Raw genomic sequence first — 20,848 nt, 5'->3', positions numbered from 1 at the left:
CCAAGACAAGAACACGACTAAACCAAGTCAATATCAGGACTAAACCAAGTCAATATCGGGACTAAACCAAGACAAGAACACGACCAAACCAAGACAAGAACACGACCAAACCAAGACAAGAACACGACTAAACCAAGACTAGAACACGACTAAACCAAGACAAGAACACGACTAAACCAAGTCTATATCAGGACTAAACCAAGACTAGAACACGACTAAACCAAGACAAGAACACAACAGAACCAAGACAAGAACACGACTAAACCAAGACAAGAACACGACTAAACCAAGACAAGAACACGACAGAACCAAGACAAGAACACGACTAAACCAAGACAAGAACACGACTAAACCAAGTCTATATCAGGACTAAACCAAGACTAGAACACGACTAAACCAAGTCTATATCAGGACTCAACCAAGACTAGAACACGACTAAACCAAGACAAGAACACGACTAAACCAAGTCAATATCAGGACTAAACCAAGTCAATATCAGGACTAAACCAAGACAAGAACACGACCAAACCAAGACAAGAACACGACCAAACCAAGACAAGAACACGACTAAACCAAGACAAGAACACGACTAAACCAAGACAACAACACAACAGAACCAAGTCTATATCAGGACTAAACCAAGACTAGAACACGACCAAATCAAGTTTACAACTGGACTAAACCAAGACAAGAACACGACTAAACCAAGACAAGAACACGACTAAACCAAGTCTATATCAGGACTAAACCAAGACTAGAACACGACTAAACCAAGACAAGAACACGACAAAACCAAGTCTATATCAGGACTAAACCAAGACTAGAACACGACTAAACCAAGTCTATATCAGGACTCAACCAAGACTAGAACACGACTAAACCAAGACAAGAACACGACTAAACCAAGACTAGAACACGACTAAACCAAGACTAGAACACGACTAAACCAAGACAAGAACACGACAAAACCAAGACAAGAACACAACAGAACCAAGACAAGAACACGACTAAACCAAGACAAGAACACGACTAAACCAAGACAAGAACACGACTAAACCAAGACAAGAACACGACAGAACCAAGACAAGAACACGACTAAACCAAGACAAGAACACGACTAAACCAAGTCTATATCAGGACTAAACCAAGACTAGAACACGACTAAACCAAGACTAGAACACGACCAAACCAAGTCTATATCAGGACTAAACCAAGACTAGAACACGACTAAACCAAGTCTATATCAGGACTCAACCAAGACTAGAACACGACTAAACCAAGACAAGAACACGACTAAACCAAGTCAATATCAGGACTAAACCAAGTCAATATCAGGACTAAACCAAGACAAGAACACGACCAAACCAAGACAAGAACACGACCAAACCAAGACAAGAACACGACTAAACCAAGACAAGAACACGACCAAACCAAGACAAGAACACGACCAAACCAAGACAAGAACACGACTAAACCAAGACAAGAACACGACTAAACCAAGACAAGAACACGACTAAACCAAGTCTATATCAGGACTAAACCAAGACTAGAACACGACTAAACCAAGACAAGAACACGACAAAACCAAGACAAGAACACAACAGAACCAAGACAAGAACACGACTAAACCAAGACAAGAACACGACTAAACCAAGACAAGAACACGACAGAACCAAGACAAGAACACGACTAAACCAAGTCTATATCAGGACTAAACCAAGACTAGAACACGACTAAACCAAGACAAGAACACGACTAAACCAAGTCAATATCAGGACTAAACCAAGACTAGAACACGACTAAACCAAGACTAGAACACAACTAAACCAAGTCTGTATCAGGACTAAACCAAGACTAGAACACGACTAAACCAAGACAAGAACACGACCAAACCAAGACAAGAACACGACTAAACCAAGACTAGAACACGACTAAACCAAGACTAGAACACGACTAAACCAAGTCTATATCAGGACTAAACCAAGACTAGAACACGACTAAACCAAGACAAGAACACGACCAAACCAAGACAAGAACACGACTAAACCAAGACTAGAACACGACTAAACCAAGACTAGAACACGACCAAACCAAGTCAATATCGGGACTAAACCAAGACAAGAACACGACTAAACCAAGACTAGAACACGACAAAACCAAGACAAGAACACAACAGAACCAAGACAAGAACACGACTAAACCAAGACAAGAACACGACTAAACCAAGTCAATATCAGGACTAAACCAAGACTAGAACACGACTAAACCAAGACTAGAACACGACTAAACCAAGACTAGAACACGACTAAACCAAGACTAGAACACGACTAAACCAAGTCTACACCAGGACTAAACCTGGGGTCAAACTAGGACCTAATGCTACTTTGAACTAAATGTTTAGCTCGAGCTGACAAACATAATATAATAAAGCACTTAAATTAAATTAAATTAGATACAATATAGTACAAATATTTAAAGTAAACCAATGTTCAAAGGTGTTACATGCAGAAGTAAAATATGCAGTCATAAATAAACAATGTTAATCAAGTGAATGAAGTGTTTGGTCATCAATTGTGACATTTTAAATCCAGTAATATTGCATTTTATTAAAAAAAAACATTTGGATTGAATTGTGGCGTGACGATTTAAGCTCTAAAACGATCAGAACGATGCAGAAAAGACTCAAGTTCAGACGTGAAAACTGTGCACAGACGGTTTGAATAAAAAGTGAACGTACCTGAATGACACGTTTCTGCCACCTGTAGCGTCCATGTTTGTGAACGCTGAAGTTGTACAGCGTCTGCTTTGGCTCCTGTAAAACGTCAGCTATTAGAGATATTACAGGCATTACAGGATATTAGAGAATATTACAAGATATTACAGGATATTACAGGATATTAGAGATATTACAGGCATTACAGGATATTAGAGAATATTACAAGATATTAGAGGATATTACAGGATATTAGAGGATATTACAGGATATTACAGGATATTAGAGGCTATTACAGGATATTACAGGATATTAGAGGATATTACAGGATATTAGACACAAACACACACAATTACACTCGCTTAAAACTAGACAAATACACTTATTTTAGGCAAAAATGTCCTTGAAATAAGTGAAATAATCTGCCAGTTCAGAAAGGGATATTTTTCGTCTTGAAGCTTAATAATGTTACTTATTTGGTAGAAATGTCTTAAAACAAGTACAGTAAATAACAGCATGCTTTGTTTTTTGTTATGTTTTGTTTTATTTTATTTATTTTATTTATTTTATTTATTTTATTTATTTTATTTATTTTATTTATTTATTTTATTTATTTTATTTATTTTATTTATTTTATTTATTTTATTTATTTTATTTATTTTATTTATTTTATTCATTTATTTTCAAAACAAAAGCTGATTCTCATGTGTCACCTTTAAACCTGACTAACTGCTGCGCTGGAGGAACAAGGAAGCACAAAGCGTTGCCGTTGGAGATTATTTGTGGAGATGATCGTTTGACTTTACGGGTTTGACTTTAAGGTCACATTCCTATTGGTCATTATCAGACAGAGACCGAGGAACAAGAAAAGCGGCTGCTCCACACGATGAGGACAAAGGCCCCGGGTCCGAGGAGCCGACAGTGAGTCATGACAAACAGGTTCCTGCCGGAGTACGGCTCAAACTCAGGGCAAAAGGTAATTTTTACTGCCTGTCACTTTTGTTGGTGGGAACTGGAGCAGCGAGTATATGGGCGTGTGAAGTCCCTGAAGTATTATTATACAGTGACGTGAGTACTTTCTGCATGAGGTTTACTCCTGTGTAAAAAGCACGTTGACATGCTGCAGACTGCTGCAAACATGATGCATAGTTCAGAAGGGAAATCTCCTGGACGAGTTCAAAATGTTCACTGTTTGTTCATTTTATTCATTTTATTCATTTTATTCATTTTATTCATTTTATTCATTTTATTGACTGTATTTTGTTTATTTTATCTTATCAGATTTTATTCATTTTATTCATTCATTTATTTTATTGACTGTATTATATTTATTTTATCTTATTCATTTCATTTTATTCATTTTATTCATTTTATTCATTTTATTCATTTTATTCACTGTATTATGTTTATTTTATCTTATTAATTTATTTGTATTGTATTTATTTTTATCAGATTTTATTCATTAATTTATTTTATTGACTATCATATTTATTTTATCTTATTCATCTTATTTTATTAATTTTATTAATTTTATTAATTTTATTCATTTTATTCATTTTATTCATTTTATTCATTTTATTCATGAATTCATGAATTCATGAATTCATTTCGTATTATGTTTATTTTATCTTATTTATTTTATTTTTTGTATTTATTTTATCAGATTTTATTCATTTTAGCGGCATGCGTTGGCGCGGTTACCTCGTCGGTGGTCTTCTGCTTGTGCAGCGTCAGGCGGTCACTCCTGGCCTGGTTCAGGGCGTCGTCGATGGACAGCTCGCCGCTCTTCACCTTCATCATGAGCGTCAGCTGCATCTCGTTGCTAAGCTGCGGACGAAACACGGGAAACCATGAAGATTCCACTTTTAGAGCCGAGACAGTTTTATTTAGAGGCGCGTCGTGTGAGTCCGTGTCGTTGTTTTGTTGCAAACATTCCACAAAATGACATAAAACTTGAAAAATAAAAACGGCTGTAACTGAAAACGTGGAATATCTAGGTTTAAGTTGACATAAAATCTCTGTTTTGTATTATCTTGATCACAAAGAGTTGTGACGATCATAACTAATCATCAGAAATGTGACCGTGAATTAAAATATCATACAAAACACGTCCAGAAGATTTTATTTATTTTATTTATTTTATTTATTTTATTTATTTTATTTATTTTATTTATTTTATTTATTTTATTTATTTTATTTTATTTATTTTATTTATTTTATTTATTTTATTTATTTTATTTATTTTATTTATTGTATTTATTGTATTTATTTTATTTATTTTATTTATTTTTTTATTTTATTTATTTATTTCATTTTATTTACTTCATTAATTTTATTATTTATTATTATTATTTGATTTATAGAAATACACCTTTTTTACCCTCCACTTCTATTGTAGTAATATTGTAATATTGTGGAACATTTCAGGTAATAACACCACAAACTTGCACAGCGCCCCTTTAAATGAAGCCAACAACAAGATAAGCTAATAACATACACATTTACTGTTCACCTGTAATTCAAACATAATCACACAAATCATACAAAAAAATCACACAAAATTCACTGACAAACAAATATATTCAGTGTAAACTCAGAATAAATAAGTAAACAAACACAGCTTTTATGTGGTAAACAAATTGCATCACATTGTTTACAGTATAATGTCCCCAATGCGCTGTAATATTAATAACTCTTTCGTGTTGTTTGAAAAGAGGAAATAAAACCAGCACAAAACAGTCATGTTTCACCGAGAGGGAAGTTTTCTACAACCGAAGAAGTAAAAACAAAAGTATCGCCTCTGTTTGTGAAGTACTTTTACTCCATACAACTATTGAAAAGTACACAAACTTACCTGAGGAAGGTTCTTCACTTCCCACTCCATTTCGGGTCAGATGCTGCTTCTCTTTCGTGACTAAACTTTGATTCTTTCATTCATTAGTTCAGTCGTGTCAGTTAAAGTGTCAGTTAAATCCAGGAATCTTCACGTCGTCTTCAAATCTCTGCATTTCCTGCAAATCTCTCGCTCTGAGTCTGACTCTTTTTACAGTGTAAAAGTCTGAAGGTGAAGCTGGTGGAGCCACACCCACTCTCCCCTCCCTCTCTCTCTACACCTCCCCCTCTCTCTCTACACCTCCCCCTCTCTCCCCTCCCTCTCTCTCTACACCTCCCCCTCTCTCCCCCCTCTCTCTCTACACCTCCCCCTCTCTCCCCTCCCTCTCTCTCTACACCTCCCCCTCTCTCCCCCCTCTCTCTCTACACCTCCCCCTCTCTCCCCTCCCTCTCTCTCTACACCTCCCCCTCTCTCCCCCCTCTCTCTCTACACCTCCCCCTCTCTCCCCTCCCTCTCTCTCTACACCTCCCCCTCTCTCCCCTCCCTCTCTCTCTACACCTCCCCCTCTCTCCCCTCCCTCTCTCTCTACACCTCTCCCTCTCTTCCTCCCCCTCCCTCCCTCTCTCTCCTTCTCTCGCCCCTCCCTCTCTCTTTCTCCCCGTCTCTCTCTCTCCCTCCCTCTCTCCCTCTCTCTCTCTCCCTCTCTCTCTCTCCCCCTCCCTCCCTCTCTCTCCCTCTCTCTCTCCCCCTCCCTCCCTCTCTCTCCCTCTCTCCCTCTCTCTCTCCCCCTCTCTCTCTCCCTCTCTCTCTCCCCCTCCCTCCCTCTCTCTCCCTCTCTCCCTCTCTCTCTCCCCCTCTCTCTCTCCCTCTATCTCTCCCCCTCCCTCCCCCTCTCTCCCTCTCTCTCTCCCTCTCTCCCTCTCTCTCTACCCCTCCCTCTCTCTCTCCCCCTCCTTCCCTCTCTCTCCCTCTCTCTCCCTCTCTCTCTCCACCTCTACTCCTCCCCCTCTCTCCTTCTCTCTCCCCTCCCTCCTTCTCTCTCTCTCTCCCTCTCTCTCTCTCCATAACAATGAAAGTTGCTCTTCAAGTCTCTACAAGCCTCAGTGTCCGCGCTTGTCCACCAGGGGGCGCGTCTGAGCGCATTCTTCGGCAGGAACCTTGACCCAATGACGTCACCTGGAACCCACCAATAGGAGCAGGGTGAATGTGCAGGTTTACGTTGACCTATTAGAGATGGGGAAATGCATAGAAATAGCTGCACTTTTGTGGTTCGTTTTGCACACATTTGTCTGCTAGTTAAACCTCAGATAATAAGTGTGAAGATGTTTTAACACGTTTCTTTTGGAATGACATAATAAAATCTGAATATATGATAAATGTCATGAGAAAACACCGGAACTTTACAGATGTTAAGAAATCATGTGCAACAGAACTCACAGTAAATCATGAATAAAAACCATAAGTTAAACAAACAATAGGAGAAAAAGAAATAAATAACTGTAATAATAATTTAAAATAATAATAATACATTATAACAATAAAACTAAAAATAATAAAAAGAAAAGAATAATCAATAAAGAATAATCTTAAATAATAATAATAATTAAAGCGGCTTTGCCGCACAGACACCGTGACTCTTGAATAAAAATGTGGATACCTTTTGATGGTCCACCCCTGAAGATGAGTCTCACCAGATTTCAGGTTAATAGGACTAACGCCCTGAGGGGGAGGAGTTTGTGAAAGTATAAAGTGTAAACATGTTCTGGCGATTTCCCCATTGGAATAACATGGGAGGTTTTGGTCATCGCTACGGCAACGACGTAACAATTATGACATGAGTCTCATTGACTTTTTTGATGGGGGTGCCAAAATTGAGTTGTGTGTCAAATTTCAAACTAAACATTTAACCTCCATATAAAATCTGTATGGGGCGCTGTGGCGCCAAATTAATTTATTTCACTTCAAGTAGGTTTAGGGCAAAGAGTTTAACAACTGATTCTAATTTGACGCAATTCGGACTTTATCTGCGCAAACGACAGAAATGTTAAATTTGGGAGATTTCTGAAATTCTAGCTACAGTTTGCGGCTTCGCCGCACAGAGACCGTGACAGGTATCAATGTAATTTGGATAACTTTTGATGTCCCACTCCTCAGCACCATTTTCACCAAATTTCAACTTTTTAGAGCCAACGCCCTGGAAGGAGTTCGTAAACGTACGACTTTTGGAAAAACTCCCGAGTCATGTTTGAAGCAATATGGCCGACATTTGGTTGGGCGGACGGCGTTGCCGTGACAATATTTTTTACTTCTCTTGTCACCATCTACCTCTGCGCCAAATTTCATGATTCTACGATCAGATTTTTTTTGGGTCATTTCCCATCTCTCAATGCATTTTTGGTACATTTGGGGGCGCTGACGCGCCAATTTTTTTTATTTTAGAAAAGGGAGATAGCCAGAATGTAGAGAGGCACGATTTTTAGAGGTATGCAAATTTTTGTGACTTTTCGTCAATGTTCACTGGGTGAAAAATAGGGGGGTTGGTCCAGAGAAGAAGAAGAAGAAGAAGAAGAAGAAGAAGAAGAAGAAGAAGAAGAAGAAGAAGAAGAAGAAGAAGAAGAAGAAGAAGAAGAAGAAGAAGAAGAAGAAGAAGAAGAAGAAGAAGAAGAAGAAGAAGAAGAAGAAGAAGAAGAAGAAGAAGAAGAATAGTATAGTTTACGATATTTTCAAATATCGTAAACTATACATTTTCGGAAAGCGCTCGCGCTTTCCTACCTCATGGTGTGGGTCCCTGGTCACTGACGGGTACTTTCGTTAATTTTGAGTGGGCTCCGCCCACTTTGTGTTTTTGGCCCTCTATACAGTAATAATGTTCAATTTTTGCATTACATGCTTATATGCACGGAACATGCAAGAGATGGGGAACGTATTCGTGGGCTACTTAGGGCAAATGAGTGCTTTATGGTCGTCATCCCAATTTAAAGTGCTCGTTTAGTGCGCACTTTTGCACGGGCTTCGCCCGTTTACAACGGTAATGTTGCATTTTCCTACAACTAATTAGTATGCACGGGGCGTGCGTGAGTGAAGGTGTTTGGAAGTGGGCGAGTGCTTCGCGCTCGATTTCGTGCGCACTACGTGCGCACTTTCGCAGCCGTGTTTCGCACGGCCTTACAAGATTAATAGGCCTTTCGCCAGCTTGTGGCGCTTGGGCCTAATAATGATACAAATTTAAAGTAAATCATGAAAAAAAACATATGTTAAAGAGACAAACAGCAGGAGAAAAAGAAAGGAATAACTGTAATAATAATATTCAAAAATACAATATTAATAAATATTAAAGCCGCACAATCACCTTCCCACGCGTGTTTTGATGGCACTGCATTCTCTATGACTTTATTTTTTAGAATTTATCCTTTAGAATTTATTCTTTAGACCCCCTCCTCCCTGTACCTTCGTCACCTTGCAACAGAGACCCGCCGCTAATGTTGATGCTAACGCTAATGCTAAGACCACGGCACGAGAGGAAATGTCCCATCAAAATAAAAGAGGAAGTGAAGGCATTTACTGCGCCTCTGCTGGCCAATTCTGAAAATATACAATATTTGTAGTGCACTTTTTTCATGGCATCTCGAGGAGAATATTATCCATAAGTTTCAAACAAATCAGACAATGTTGAGTTTTTCACACAATGGGTAGGGGGCGCTATAGAGTCAATTTGTTACATGGTATTAATTATTTTCAATCAGACATAAAAACGCATTAGTGAGTGAAAAATGAGCTCCGTAGATCAATTCCAATAGGTGCGACTTGTCCTTGAAAAAACAGGAAATTAAGCCTTATTTGAGGGCGTGTTACGCAGAGACCGTAAGGAATATCATTTTTTTAAAAATATTTATTAAATTTCAATGTCTTTAGATGCAAAAGGTGTTGTTTTGAGCTCGATCGGGCGAAAAACGAAAAAAGTATGATTTTGAAAAAAAAAAGGTCAAACGTGGCGGAGTCACTTTGATTCAACATGGCTGACTTCCTGTTTATCAGAGCGATGCTGCCAGGTGTGTTTTACTCATCAAAGCTCAGAGGTCAGAGGTAGCTCTATCACTGTCCCAAGTCTCATGTGCCTAGACCAAAGATTAAGAGTTTCATGTTTTTTCTTTTTTGAACTAGTCGCCACTGTTGAGACGGACGTTCTACAACCTCCATTTTATTGGAGTTCAGGCCGAGCGGATCGTGTCTATGTCCCCATGTGTGACCTATGACCCTATGTGTGACCTATGACCCTATGTGTGACCTATGACCCCATGTGTGACCTATGTCCCCATGTGTGACCTATGACCCCATGTGTGACATATGACCCCATGTGTGACCTATGTCCCCATGTGTGACCTATGACCCCATGTGTGACATATGACCCCATGTGTGACCTATGTCCCCATGTGTGACCTGTTTGACCTATGTGCCCATGTGTGACCTATGTCCCCATGTGTGACCTATGACCCCATGTTTGACCTATGTCCCCATGTGTGACCTATGTCCCCATGTGTGACCTATGACCCCATGTGTGACATATGACCCCATGTGTGACCTATGTCCCCATGTGTGACCTATGACCCCATGTGTGACCTATGTCCCCATGTGTGACCTATGACCCCATGTGTGACCTATGTCCCCATGTGTGACCTATGACCCCATGTGTGACCTATGTCCCCATGTGTGACCTATGACCCCATGTGTAACCTATGTCCCCATGTGTGACCTATGACCCCATGTGTGACCTATGACCCCATGTCTGACCTATGTCCCCATGTGTGACCTATGAACCCATGTGTGACCTATGACCCCATGTGTGACCTATGTCCCCATGTGTGACCTATGACCCCATGTGTGACCTATGACCCCATGTGTGACCTATGACTATTAATGTGCAATTACTGTGAAATTCATGTGCAATCCATGTGCCGTCGTGAAACATATTCATGTGCAATTACTGTCGTGAACACATGCAATGGTATTTATGTATTTATTTCGTTATTTAGTTATTTCTTTTTATCTTTATTATTTTTTCCCCTCCATCCCTTGTTGGGTTTTGTCTATGGGAGTTTTTTGTTTATAAGAGATCTTCTACTGAAAGTGTTTTTCAAACTTCCTATAAGTGATCTGTTCTTCTGTATCTACCTCTGTATCTATCTGCGTTGCACCAATGAAATTTTCCCATGTGGGACGATAAAGGAATATCTTATCTTATCTTATGACCCCATGTGTGACCTATGACCCCATGTGTAACCTATGACCCCACGTGTGACCTATGACCCATGTGTGACCTATGACCCCATGTGTAACCTATGACCCCACGTGTGACCTATGACCCATGTGTGACCTATGACCCCATGTGTAACCTATGACCCCACGTGTGACCTATGACCCCATGTGTGACCTATGACCCCATGTGTAACCTATGACCCCATGTGTGACCTATGACCCCATGTGTGACATTCATCAATCTTCCGAGTTGTGGCAAAATGACCAACTAATAATAAGAAGAAGAAACCAGGCAACTCGTCGCATTCCATTCCATCGGATGGCTTGAGCCAATAATAATAAATAAATAAATAATGCAAATTAACAATCATCAATATAAATAAGTATTATTAATAATAATAAAAATAATACAAATTTATCATGAATGTTTAATTTATTTGCGCTTACATAGAAATAAATAATACAAATAAATAATGATCAATAAAAAAATCATAAATAATAATAATCATTTACCATAGAGATTTGATTTATTTGCCCTTATATAATTCCTTAAATTAAATTGTCATGTTTGTGTACATGTAGTACCACCTTTGGCCGACAGGGTCCCCCGCCCCCGCGCCGTTTACAGGAAACGGTCACGTTAATAAAAGTCACGCGGGGAAGCCGCAGCTCCGCCCACAGTCTGGAGCCGCAGCTCCGCCCACAGTCTGGAGGCGTATATAAAAAGTGATCCTCAGCCTGAGAGACGCACTTCACGCACGGCACGCTCCGCACGCGCCTCACGCGCCTCACGACATGCGCCTGGCTCTGTCACTGTGGACTCTGGCGGTGAGTGCTCTCATTATCATCATAGTATTTTATTATTATATCATCATTTGCATGTTTAATCAGACAGTTACTTTACTGTCAGACAGTTTATTATGTTTTGTGTTGAGGAAAAAGCTGCTTCAAATCTTTCCGTTTTCGTTCAGTTTTGGCGCATAATCTGCTTTATTAGTCATTTTGTTTCACGTGTCGTTTGGTTTGTTTGTTGTTGTTGTTGTTGTTGTTGTTGTGGTGGTGGTGCCAGAAGAGTCCTACAGTCGCGGGTTTGCTACAATGACTGCGCTTTCTCACTGTAGTTTCATTTTCGTTTTCCGTCGATCCCCATGGAAACGCAAGGCAGTGGAAAAACAAGTCTTTTACAAATGCAAGAGGCGCAAAGACAAGACGAGACATTTGAACGTAACGAAGAGTGGAACTTTTCACGTTCTGTTCTTCTTCTGGGGCTCAAACGGTGCGTGAATCCCGCGCGTAAATCCCGGGTACTTTCCGTCACGCCCCGTGGAGCTGCCAGAGCCGGTGCCAGAGTGTTTTTGTGCCGTTCTGCTTTCTATCTCACGTTTGAATTGACATTTTTTACACCAATTCATTTAATAGCAACAGGCAATACTAAAGAAAAAACACGGTCATTTCAACGTAATTGTAATTTAAAAAAAGGAAAAGGTACTGGCTGCAGTAATAAAATGAGCAATTTATTGAATAAGATAAGATAAGCCTTTTTTTGTCCCACAGTTGGGAATTTCCAGTGTTGCAACACAAAGAAGTTACAGAAGTAAACAACAAAGAACAGATTCAAGTTATAAAAACTTTAAAAAACAAACCTGTTATATAGTAGAAAAAGCTTCAGTTGTAGTCATCTGGACTCAGTTTGAAAAAATAGACGTTTCGACTCTCATCCAAGAGTCATTGTCAATAAAAGAATTTAGATCGATTTATTGACAATGACTCTTGGATGAGAGTCGAAACGTCAATTTTTTCAAACTGAGTCCAGATGACTACAACTGAAGCTTTTTCTACTATGGAACACGCCTGGACGAATGAGGGATTACACCGACAAACCTGTTATATATAATAATAACAACAAATATAGCCGCAAGCAGCAATGATCGGCCCTCACCACACCGCCGCAAGAGGAGGGGGCGCTAACGCGCCCCAATTGTCCTTTTATTACATCTACTGCTGAATCTGTGACGCTGTCACATCTTCTCCCCTTTGTTTTACCATCAAAAAGCAATTTTATTTTGAATTCTTGGCAAAATGTGCGGCTTTGCCGCACAGACACCGTGACTCTTTGAAAAAAAATGTGTATCACTTTTACCCCTGAAGATGAGTCTCACCAAATTTCAGATTAATATGTCTAACGCCCTAGGAGGAGTTTGTGAAATTATAAAGTATAAGCATGTTCTGGTAATTTCCCCATTGGAATAACATGGGAGGTTTCGGTCATTGTTGGCAAAACCGTAACAATTATGACATTGGTCTTGTTGACTTTCTTGATGGGGCCAAAATTGAGTTGTGTGTCAAATTTCATATAATTTTGCAAAACTAAACATTTAACCTCCATATAAAATATGTAGGGGGCGCTGTGGCGCCAAATTTATTTATTTCACTTCAAGTAGGTTTAGGGCAAAGAGTTTAACAACTAATTTGACGCAATTTGGACTTTATCTGCACCATTTTCACCAAATTTCAGTTTTTTAGGGCCAACGCCCTGGGAGGAGTTCGTAAAAGTACGACGTTTGTAAACACTCCCGAATCATGCTTAGCCATTTCTGAATGGTTGGGTGGACGGCGTTGCCGTAATAATACATTTTACTTCTCTTGTCACCATCTACCTCTGCACCAAATTTCTTTCATTTCCTATCTCTCATTGCATTTTTGGTACATTTGGGGGCGCTGATGCGCCAATTTTTTTTTTATTTTAGAAAAGGGAGATAGCCAGAATGTAGAGAGGCACGATTTTTAGAGGTGTGCAAATTTTTGTGACTTTTCGTCAATGTTCACTGGGTGAAAATAGGGGGGTTGGTAAGAAGAAGAAGAAGAAGAAGAAGAAGAAGAAGAAGAAGAAGAAGAAGAAGAAGAAGAAGAAGAAGAAGAAGAAGAAGAAGAAGAAGAAGAAGAAGAAGAAGAAGAAGAAGAAGAAGAAGAAGAAGAAGAAGAAGAAGAAGAAGAAGAAGAAGAAGAAGAAGAAGAAGAAGAAGAAGAAGAAGAAGAAGAAGAAGAAGAAGAAGAAGAAGAAGAAGAAGAAGAAGAAGAAGAAGAAGAAGAAGAAGAAGAAGAAGAAGAAGAAGAAGAAGAAGAAGAAGAAGAAGAAGAAGAAGAAGAAGAAGAAGAAGAAGAAGAAGAAGAAGAAGAAGAAGAAGAAGAAGAAGAAGAAGAAGAAGAATAGTATAGTATAGTTTACGATATTTTCAAATATCGTAAACTATACATTTTCGGAAAGCGCTCGCGCTTTCCTACCTCATGGTGTGGGTCCCTGGTCACTGACGGGTACTTTCGTTAATTTTGAGTGGGCTCCGCCCACTTTGTGTTTTTGGCCCTCTATACAGTAATAATGTTCAATTTTTGCATTATATGCACGGAACATGCAAGAGATGGGGAACGTATTCGTGAGCTACTTAGAGCAAATGAGTGCTTTATAGGGGCATCCAATGTAAAGTGCTCGTTTAGTGCGCACTTTTGTACGGGCTTCGCCCGATTACAACGTCAATGTTCCATTTTCCTACAACTAATTAGTATGAGTGGAGGAGTGCGTTAGTGAGCGCTTCGCGCTCGATTTCGTACTTTTTCGCTTTACACTTTCGCAGCCTATTAGTCCCTTACGGGACTAATAGGCTTCTCGCCAGCTTGTGGTGCTCGGGCCTAATAACAATGAAATGGACGTCGTCACAGGTTTCAACAAATTTGGCAAAAGTATTATTTGTATTTTATTTAAATTTTTTTCATTAGATTTTGCGATTTGTGTTTTAATAGTTGGATTCTGTCTGATTTGAACACGTGCGGATCATTTGGAAGAAAACTGAAGCGTGGTACATTTCAGAACATGTAGAAGTCTAATAATAAGACAGGATATTTTGTCATTGTGGAAACTTCAAAAACGACGTGTGACTAACTCAAAGTGAACCGGTTCCTCGTTACAGGCGCTGGTCGCTGCAGATCCTCTTTGTGACCCAGAGAAACAGTACCTGCTGCACGGAGAATGCTGCGAAATGTGCAAACCAGGTACTATCTATCTTTGTGCCCTTTAAATGTAAAGATTACATACCACCAGTGAATACATCAAATATGACGGTGCTTGTCCGGGAACGGCTCAAAATGTGTCAAACGAAACACAATATCACACATTAATTCGTCAGACTGTTTATTTCTGCATTGGAAACTCCACCCCTCAACGAAATCTCGTTTATTTATTCTTATTTGACGGTGAGACTGCATAGGACTGCACGATTCGAAATGGATATAATTAGGCCCGAGCCCCAGCAGGGCGGAGGGCCTATTGCAACGCTGCTGAAGGCAGCGTTGCAACTGTCTGCGCCCGCATGTTTGGTACCCCGTCGCCCCTGGCAAGTACAGTGAACTAGCCCATGCCGAAGGCATGGATCATGCATACTTACTCCTGCTATGACAGAAATAGGCTTAGAGCTTTCAAACGATGCATAATTTCTTGTTATAGTGGAAACGGCTATATTGTTTTTGCTAAAAATATTATTATTAGGCCCGAGCGCCACAAGCTGGCGAGAGGCCTATTAATCTCGTAAGGTCGTGCGAAGCACGGCTGCGAAAGTGCGTCCCCATATAAAGCACTCATTTGCGCTAAGTAGCTCACAAATACGTTCCCCATCTCTTGCATGTTCCGTGCATATAAGCATGTAATGCAAAAATTGAACATTATTACTGTATAGAGGGCCAAAAACACAAAGTGGGCGGAGCCCACTCAAAATTATCGAAAGTACCCGTCAGTGACCAGGGACCCACACCATGAGGTAGGAAAGCGCGAGCGCTTTCCGAAAATGTATAGTTTATGATATTTGATAACTGGGAAACATTGTTTTCGCATCGGAATATTATTCTTTCTTTCTTTCTTCTTCTTCTCGGGACCAACCCCCCTATTTTTCACCCAGTGAACATTGACGAAAAGTCACAAAAATTAGCACACCTCTAAAAATCGTGCCTCTCTACATTCTGGCTATTTCCTTTTTCTAAAATTTAAAAAATTGGCGCGTCAGCGCCCCCAAATGTACCAAAAATGCATTGAGAGATGGGAAATGACCCAAAAAAAATCTGATCGTAGAATCATGAAATTTGGCGCAGAGGTAGATGGTGACAAGAGAAGTAAAAAATTTTACTACGGCAACGCCGTCGGCCATATTGCTTCAAAAATGGCTAAACATGACTTCGGAGTTTTTCCAAACGTCGTACTTTTACGAACTCCTCCCAGGGCGTTGGCCCTAAAAAGCTGAAATTTGGTGAAAATGCTACTGAGGAGTGGGACATCAAAAGTTATCCAAATTACATTGATACCTGTCACGGTCTCTGTGCGGCGAAGCCGCAAACTGTAGCAAGAATTTCAGAAATCTCCCAAATTTAACATTTCTGCCGTTTGCGCAGATAAAGTCCAAATTGCGTCAAATTAGAATCAGTTGTTAAACTCTTTGCCCTAAACCTACTTGAAGTGAAATAAATTAATTTGGCGCCACAGCGCCCCTTACAGATTTTATATGGAGGTTAAATATTTAGTTTTGCGAAATTATATGAAATTTGACACACAACTCAATTTTGGCATCCCCATCAAAAAAGTCAATGAGACCCATGTCATAATTGTTATGGCTTTGCCGTAACGATGCCCGAAACCTTCCATGTTATTCCAATGGGGAAATCGCCAGAACATGTTTACACTTTAGACTTTCACGAACTCCTCTTAGGGCGTTAGACATATTAACCTGAAATTTGGTGAGACTCATCTTCAGGGGTGGACCATCAAAAGTTATCCACATTTTTATTCTAAGAGTCACGGTGTCTGTGCGGCAAAGCCGCACATTTTGCCAAGAATTCAAAATAAAATTGCTTTTTGATGGTAAATCAAAGGGGAGAAGATGTGACAGCGTCACAGATTCAGCAGTAGGCGTAATAAAAGGACAATTGGGGCGCGTTAGCGCCCCCTCCTCTTGCGGCGTGGCGAGGGCCGATCATTGCCGCTTGCGGCTATATTTTTCTGTATTTTTATTCATTTTATTCATTTTTAAATCAGATGTCATTTCAAAACACACATTCACATTTGAAAGAACAGACTGAGATATACTTTTGTGAGTTGATACTGCAAGACAATACGTGATAACAGTCAAAGACGATAGTATTTCATGTATAATCCTTTGTACAGTACTTATCTACTTCACTTCCCGTGTAACTGTTTTGCAGGTACGAGCATGACATCATCAGGAAACTGCAGGAACCCCGAGTGTAAAGACTGTGAAGAGAACGAATACATGGACGAGTACAACAAGGAGCCAGTGTGTAACCAGCAGCCGTACTGTGACACCAGTAAGTACTACAGACATGTACAGATCCCCAGTAAGTACTACAGACACGCACAGATCCCCAGTAAGTACTACAGAGATGTACAGATCCCCAGTAAGTACTACAGACACGCACAGATCCCCAGTAAGTACTACAGACATGTACAGATCCCCAGTTAGTACTACAGACACGTACAGATCCCCAGTAAGTACTACAGACATGTACAGATCCCCAGTTAGTACTACAGACACGTACAGATCCCCAGTAAGTACTACAGACACGTACAGATCCCCAGTAAGTACTACAGACATGTACAGATCCCCAGTTAGTACTACAGACACGTACAGATCCCCAGTAAGTACTACAGACATGTACAGATCCCCAGTTAGTACTACAGACACGTACAGATCCCCAGTAAGTACTACAGACACGTACAGATCCCCAGTAAGTACTACAGACATGTACAGATCCCCAGTTAGTACTACAGACACGTACAGATCCCCAGTAAGTACTACAGACATGTACAGATCCCCAGTTAGTACTACAGACACGTACAGATCCCCAGTAAGTACTACAGACATGTACAGATCCCCAGTTAGTACTACAGACATGTACAGATCCCCAGTAAGTACTACAGACACGTACAGATCCCCAGTAAGTACTACAGACATGTACAGATCCCCAGTTAGTACTACAGACATGTACAGATCCCCAGTAAGTACTACAGACATCTACAGATCCCCAGTAAGTACTACAGACACGTACAGATCCCCAGACACAGAAAGCGACGTGATCGTTTCTGTTTTTGTCTTTTCAGATCTGAATTTTGAGCTTGGTTGGTTCAGCAGTAAAACGCAGCGTGGCACGTGTCTGTGCAAAGGTGGTTTCCACTGCTCTGGCGCCACCTGCAGGATCTGTGCGGCGCACACCGAGTGTGGGCGGGGCTCCGGGGCAAAGACCATAGGTACAACACCATGAACATGTCTTTACTCTGAAAGGAGAGCACTTTTCTGAACCTTTAACCTTTAACCTTGTTTACGTTTTCCTCATCATCGTTTACACTTTCCATCCTCCACAAAACACTTTATTACTAATTACCTAAAAAAAAACATGTTCTTTAGGTTTTATATCAACATAAGATTTAAAACACAACGCACTGTGCATTTTAATATCTGTAACTAGTTTGTCCACTAAATTATAAAAATATGAAAAATTGTGCTAAATTATGATATTCATATGATATTAAAGAAAATGTCTGTGTTTGTAGTTCACATATTTTTTTATTTTAGCACATTCTGATGTAAAGCACGAAATCATCCCATTATTATTATTATTATTATTAATAATATTATTATAATTGTTATTATAATTATCATTATTTATTATTATCATTATTAGGCCCGAGCGCCACAAGCTGGCGAGAGGCCTATTAGTCTCGTAAGGCCGTGCGAAGCACGGCTGCGAAAGTGCGCACGTAGTGCGCACGAAATCGAGCGCGAAGCGCTCGCCCACTTCCAAACACTCACTAACGCACTCCTTCACTCACGCACGCCCCGTGCATACTAATTAGTAGTAAGAAAATGGAACTTTACCGTTGTAAACGGGCGAAGCCCGTGCAAAAGTACGCACTAAACGAGCACTTTAAATTGGGATGACGACCATATAAAGCACTCATTTGCGCTAAGTAGCTCACAAATACGTTCCCCATATCTTGCATGTTCCGTGCATATAAGCATGTAATGCAAAAATTTAACATTATTACTGTATAGAGGGCCAAAAACACAAAGTGGGCGGAGCCCACTCAAAATTAACGAAAGTACCCGTCAGTGACCAGGGACCCACACCATGAGGTAGGAAAGCGCGAGCGCTTTCCGAAAATGTATAGTTCATGATATTTGAAAAATGGGAAACATTGTTTTCGCATCGGAATATTTTTCTTTCTTTCTTTCTTTCTTTCTTTCTTTCTTTCTTTCTTTCTTTCTTTCTTTCTTTCTTTCTTTCTTTCTTTCTTTCTTCTTTCTTTTCTTCTTCTTCTTCTTCTTCTTCTTCTTCTTCTTCTTCTTCTTCTTCTTCTTCTTCTTCTTCTTCTTCTTCTTCTTCTTCTTCTTCTTCTTCTTCTTCTTCTTCTTCTTCTTCTTCTTCTTCTTCTTCTTCTTCTTCTTCTTCTTCTTCTTCTTCTTCTTCTTCTTCTTCTTCTTCTTCTTCTTCTTCTTCTTCTTCTTCTTCTTCTTCTTCTTCTTCTTCTTCTTCTTCTTCTTCTTCTTCTTCTTCTTCTTCTTCTTCTTCTTCTTCTTCTTCTTCTTCTTCTTCTTCTTCTTCTTCTTCTTCTTCTTCTTCTTCTTCTTCTTCTTCTTCTTCTTCTTCTTCTTCTTCTTCTTCTTCTTCTTCTTCTTCTTCTTCTTCTTCTTCTTCTTCTTCTTCTTCTTCTTCTTCTTCTTCTTCTTCTTCTTCTTCTTCTTCTTCTTCTTCTTCTTCTTCTTCTTCTTCTTCTTCTTCTTCTTCTTCTTCTTCTTCTTCTTCTTCTTCTTCTTCTTCTTCTTCTTCTTCTTCTTCTTCTTCTTCTTCTTCTTCTTCTTCTTCTTCTTCTTCTTCTTCTTCTTCTTCTTCTTCTTCTTCTTCTTCTTCTTCTTCTTCTTCTTCTTCTTCTTCTTCTTCTTCTTCTTCTTCTCGGGACCAACCCCTCTATTTTTCACCCAGTGAACATTGACGAAAAGTCACAAAAATTAGCACACCTCGAAAAATCGTGCCTCTCTACATTCTGGCTATTTCCTTTTTCTAAAATTTAAAAAATTGGCGCGTCAGCGCCCCCAAATGTACCAAAAATGCATTGAGAGATGGGAAATGACCCAAAAAAAATCTGATCGTAGAATCATGAAATTTGGCGCAGAGGTAGATGGTGACAAGAGAAGTAAAAAATATTATCACCGCCCAACCAAATGTCGGCCATATTGCTTCAAAAATGGCTAAACATGACTTCGGAGTTTTTCCAAACGTCGTACTTTTACGAACTCCTCCCAGGGCGGTGGCCCTAAAAAGCTGAAATTTGGTGAAAATGCTACTGAGGAGTGGGACATCAAAAGAAATCCAAATTACATTGATACCTGTCACGGTCTCTGTGCGGCGAAGCCGCAAACTGTAGCAAGAATTTCAGAAATCTTCCAAATTTAACATTTCTGCCGTTTGCGCAGATAAAGTCCAAATTGCGTCAACTTAGAATCAGTTGTTAAACTCTTTGCCCTAAACCTACTTGAAGTGAAATAAATTAATTTGGAGCCACAGCGCCCCCTACAGATTTTATATGGAGGTTAAATATTTAGTTTTGCAAAATTATATGAAATTTGACACACCACTCAATTTTGGCATCCCCATCAAAAAAGTCAATGAGACCCATGTCATAATTGTTATGGCTTTGCCGTAACGATGATCGAAACCTTCCATGTTATTCCAATGGGGAAATCGCCAGAACATGTTTACACTTTAGACTTTCACGAACTCCTCTTAGGGCGTTAGACATATTAACCTGAAATTTGGTGTTTATCTTCAGGGGTGGACCATCAAAAGTTATCCACATTTTTATTCTAAGAGTCACGGTGTCTGTGCGGCAAAGCCGCACATTTTGCCAAGAATTCAAAATAAAATTGCTTTTTGATGGTAAAACAAAGGGGAGAAGATGTGACAGCGTCACAGATTCAGCAGTAGGCGTAATAAAAGGA

General features: G+C 39.8%; 2 protein-coding genes and 1 long non-coding RNA gene across 3 annotated transcripts in view; 2 read left to right on the top strand and 1 right to left on the bottom strand.

The window, feature by feature from the left end:
• Positions 1–4,540, bottom strand: part of LOC140362685 (uncharacterized) — a 69,276-nt gene extending 64,736 nt beyond the window's left edge. Inside the window, exons 1-2 of the mRNA XM_072448837.1 lie at positions 4,415–4,540; positions 2,738–2,812 (exon numbers count right to left, since the gene is read on the bottom strand). Of these exons, the coding sequence (XP_072304938.1) occupies positions 2,738–2,812; positions 4,415–4,528 (189 nt within the window). The 5' untranslated portion in view covers positions 4,529–4,540. The remainder of the gene's footprint in view (positions 1–2,737; positions 2,813–4,414) is intronic.
• LOC140362691 (uncharacterized) overlaps positions 1–20,848 on the top strand; it is a 573,302-nt gene that overhangs the window by 544,957 nt on the left and 7,497 nt on the right. The gene's annotated exons all lie outside the window — the stretch shown is intronic.
• The window catches only part of cd40 (CD40 molecule, TNF receptor superfamily member 5), a 12,545-nt gene continuing 3,261 nt past the window's right edge, over positions 11,565–20,848 (top strand). Inside the window, exons 1-4 of the mRNA XM_072448499.1 lie at positions 11,565–11,627; positions 14,762–14,843; positions 17,037–17,159; positions 17,953–18,099. Coding sequence (XP_072304600.1) covers positions 11,595–11,627; positions 14,762–14,843; positions 17,037–17,159; positions 17,953–18,099 — 385 coding nt within the window. The 5' untranslated portion in view covers positions 11,565–11,594. The remainder of the gene's footprint in view (positions 11,628–14,761; positions 14,844–17,036; positions 17,160–17,952; positions 18,100–20,848) is intronic.

Source organism: Eucyclogobius newberryi, unplaced genomic scaffold, assembly GCF_026437365.1.
Source record: "Eucyclogobius newberryi isolate DKJ021-1_F unplaced genomic scaffold, fEucNew1.0.hap1 SCAF_17, whole genome shotgun sequence".
Classification (NCBI taxonomy): Eukaryota; Metazoa; Chordata; class Actinopteri; order Gobiiformes; family Gobiidae; genus Eucyclogobius; species Eucyclogobius newberryi.
Note: the sequence above shows the minus strand (reverse complement) of the source record. Positions and strands in the feature narration are given on the sequence as shown.